Genomic DNA, 2,073 nt, shown 5'->3' with positions numbered 1-2,073 from the left:
AGGCCAGGTACATTGGCGGCATACTCAGCAGAAAGGTTCCCGATTTCCGCCGCCGCCGCCGCCACCGCAGTCTCAACGGCGGCGGCGATGACGGCAGCGGCGACGGCGGCGGCGATGACGGCAGCGGCGACGGCAGTTGGCTGCCTTGTGGACAGTAAGGAGGTGGCTGTCTCTTCGACAGCACTGCCGCCGCCGTGGCTGCGCCGCGGCGTGGCGGCCTCGTGCACGGTAGGTCGGCCGTGTACGACTGAGCTTGCCGGTAGCTGCAGTGAGTGCAGGTACGGCGGAACGGTTAGCGCTGTCGCCAGCGGGGTTGCCCCGCCGCCGCTGCCGCCGCTGCCCCCTTGCTCCGAAACCACTGCTGTTGGCGTCAAGACGCCGTCGGCCCCAAGCACAACACTGCCGGTTGAGCAACTCACGACGGGCAGTTCAGAGGCCAACTCGCCGAGGCCGTGTGGCATTGCGCCTTGTGCACCGCCGCCAGCGCCCATAACATCTGGCCTGCCGTACACCGTGCTCACTGCCGCCGGATCGACGGCGGTGGCGGCGTCAAGGGCTGCCGCGTCAGCGGGTACAGCATCATCATTCATAGTTGGGATATCCGCCACATGGTCGTCGTACATCACACCCGGCAGTAGTTGACCGCGGCAGTAGTTGACCGCCTGCGTCAGCGGCGACATGTACGTCACCCTCCCGTATCGCACCGCTGCCAGAACCGCAGCTGGCTTCGGCTGCCGCCGCCGCCCCGGAATGCACCGCCGCTACTGCTGCTACAGCTGCTCCCGCCGCTGCCGCCGCCCCATGCTGCATCTTGATGTCGGTCCTGATGGGCCCTACAACTGCGTCAGCTGCCACCTCGTCGGTGACCTCCGAGGCAGTAGCAGCGGCCCCTTCAGCGGCGGCAGCCGCTACAGCCTCCTCAGCCGCCACAGTGGACGCGCCGCCGCCCAACACGGCTACTGCCCAAGCACCGGAGCATCCAACCGCCCAACACTGAGAACCCTGTGCAGCGCCCACGGGTGCAACATCGCCACTGACGGCAGTAGCAGCCGCCGCAGTAGCAGCATTGGCCGCGACCCCGCCGGGAGCAGCACCATGAGCACCGGTCACGGCCCCCTCGGCAGTAGCACCGGCAGTTGCATTGGAAGCAGCAAGGGCAGTAGCACCGGCAGTAGCAGTGAAAGCAGCAACGGCGCCACTGGCAACATCCCGACTCTCCCCCTCCTGCTGCTGCTGCTGCTGCTGCTGCTGCTGTAAGTCCAGGAGGCTCCCATCAGCAACTGCCTCAGCCGCCGCCATCGCTGTCCGCAACCCAGGCTCGGACTGCTCCGGAGTTGACTTCAGAAGTAGCTGTTGCTGCGGTTGCTGCGGTTGCTGCTGCAATAGCTCCTGCGATGGCACTGGCGGCAGTGATGACGGCGACGGCGGCGGCGGCGGCGGCGGCTTCAATGCCTCTTCCGTCTGCTGCGGTAGCGGTGAGTGTGGTAAGGGGGGCAGCGGCGGCTGCTGTTGCGGCGGCTGATCCAAGAGCTGTGTCTCCTGCCCCAGGCCCCGGTCGTGTTGGTGCTGCTGCAGCGGCGGCTATTGCGGCAGCGGTGGGGGCGGCTCCAGTACCTCCGAAGGCTGCTGCAGCTCTAGCTGCAGCTGCTTGTGTTGCTGCCCATTATGCTGCTGCTGATGATGAGTATGAGGCAGAGGCAGCGGCGACGGCGGCGACGGAGGCACGTGCAACGTTAGCGGCTGGTCTTGCCGCTGCAGTACTGCATCCGCAAGCTGCCATTCCAGCACCTGCTCCGCTGCCTGGCACCCCGCGACCCCCGCTCCCTGCAGCAGTTCGCCCGCTGCCTGAGTGTGCTCCTCCGCGCGCTGCTGCTACCTTTTCATGCAGAAGCACATACAAATATACGCAAATAACTAAAACAAAAACGCACGTTAAACAACTTGCCAATGTGGCCTCATGGGAGGTGACGGGACTTTGGGAAATAGCTACACGACAAAACACGTCAACAGCCGAGACAACGGCACGCAACGAGACAGACAGATAGATAAACTGACTCACAGACAGACAGACAG

The 2,073-nt window shown here is 65.0% G+C and overlaps 1 protein-coding gene across 1 annotated transcript in view; it reads right to left on the bottom strand.

Annotated features, from left to right (window-relative positions):
* VOLCADRAFT_100545 (uncharacterized protein) overlaps positions 1-2,073 on the bottom strand; it is a gene marked incomplete at both ends in the record, with an annotated part of 6,865 nt that overhangs the window by 4,213 nt on the left and 579 nt on the right. The window contains 2 exons of the mRNA XM_002959096.1: positions 420-556; positions 705-867. Of these exons, the coding sequence (XP_002959142.1) occupies positions 420-556; positions 705-867 (300 nt within the window). The remainder of the gene's footprint in view (positions 1-419; positions 557-704; positions 868-2,073) is intronic.

The sequence above is a fragment of the Volvox carteri genome (assembly GCF_000143455.1).
Source record: "Volvox carteri f. nagariensis unplaced genomic scaffold VOLCAscaffold_125, whole genome shotgun sequence".
Classification (NCBI taxonomy): Eukaryota; Viridiplantae; Chlorophyta; class Chlorophyceae; order Chlamydomonadales; family Volvocaceae; genus Volvox; species Volvox carteri.
The sequence above is the reverse complement of the archived record's forward strand: the minus strand, read 5'-3'. Positions and strand labels throughout refer to the sequence as shown.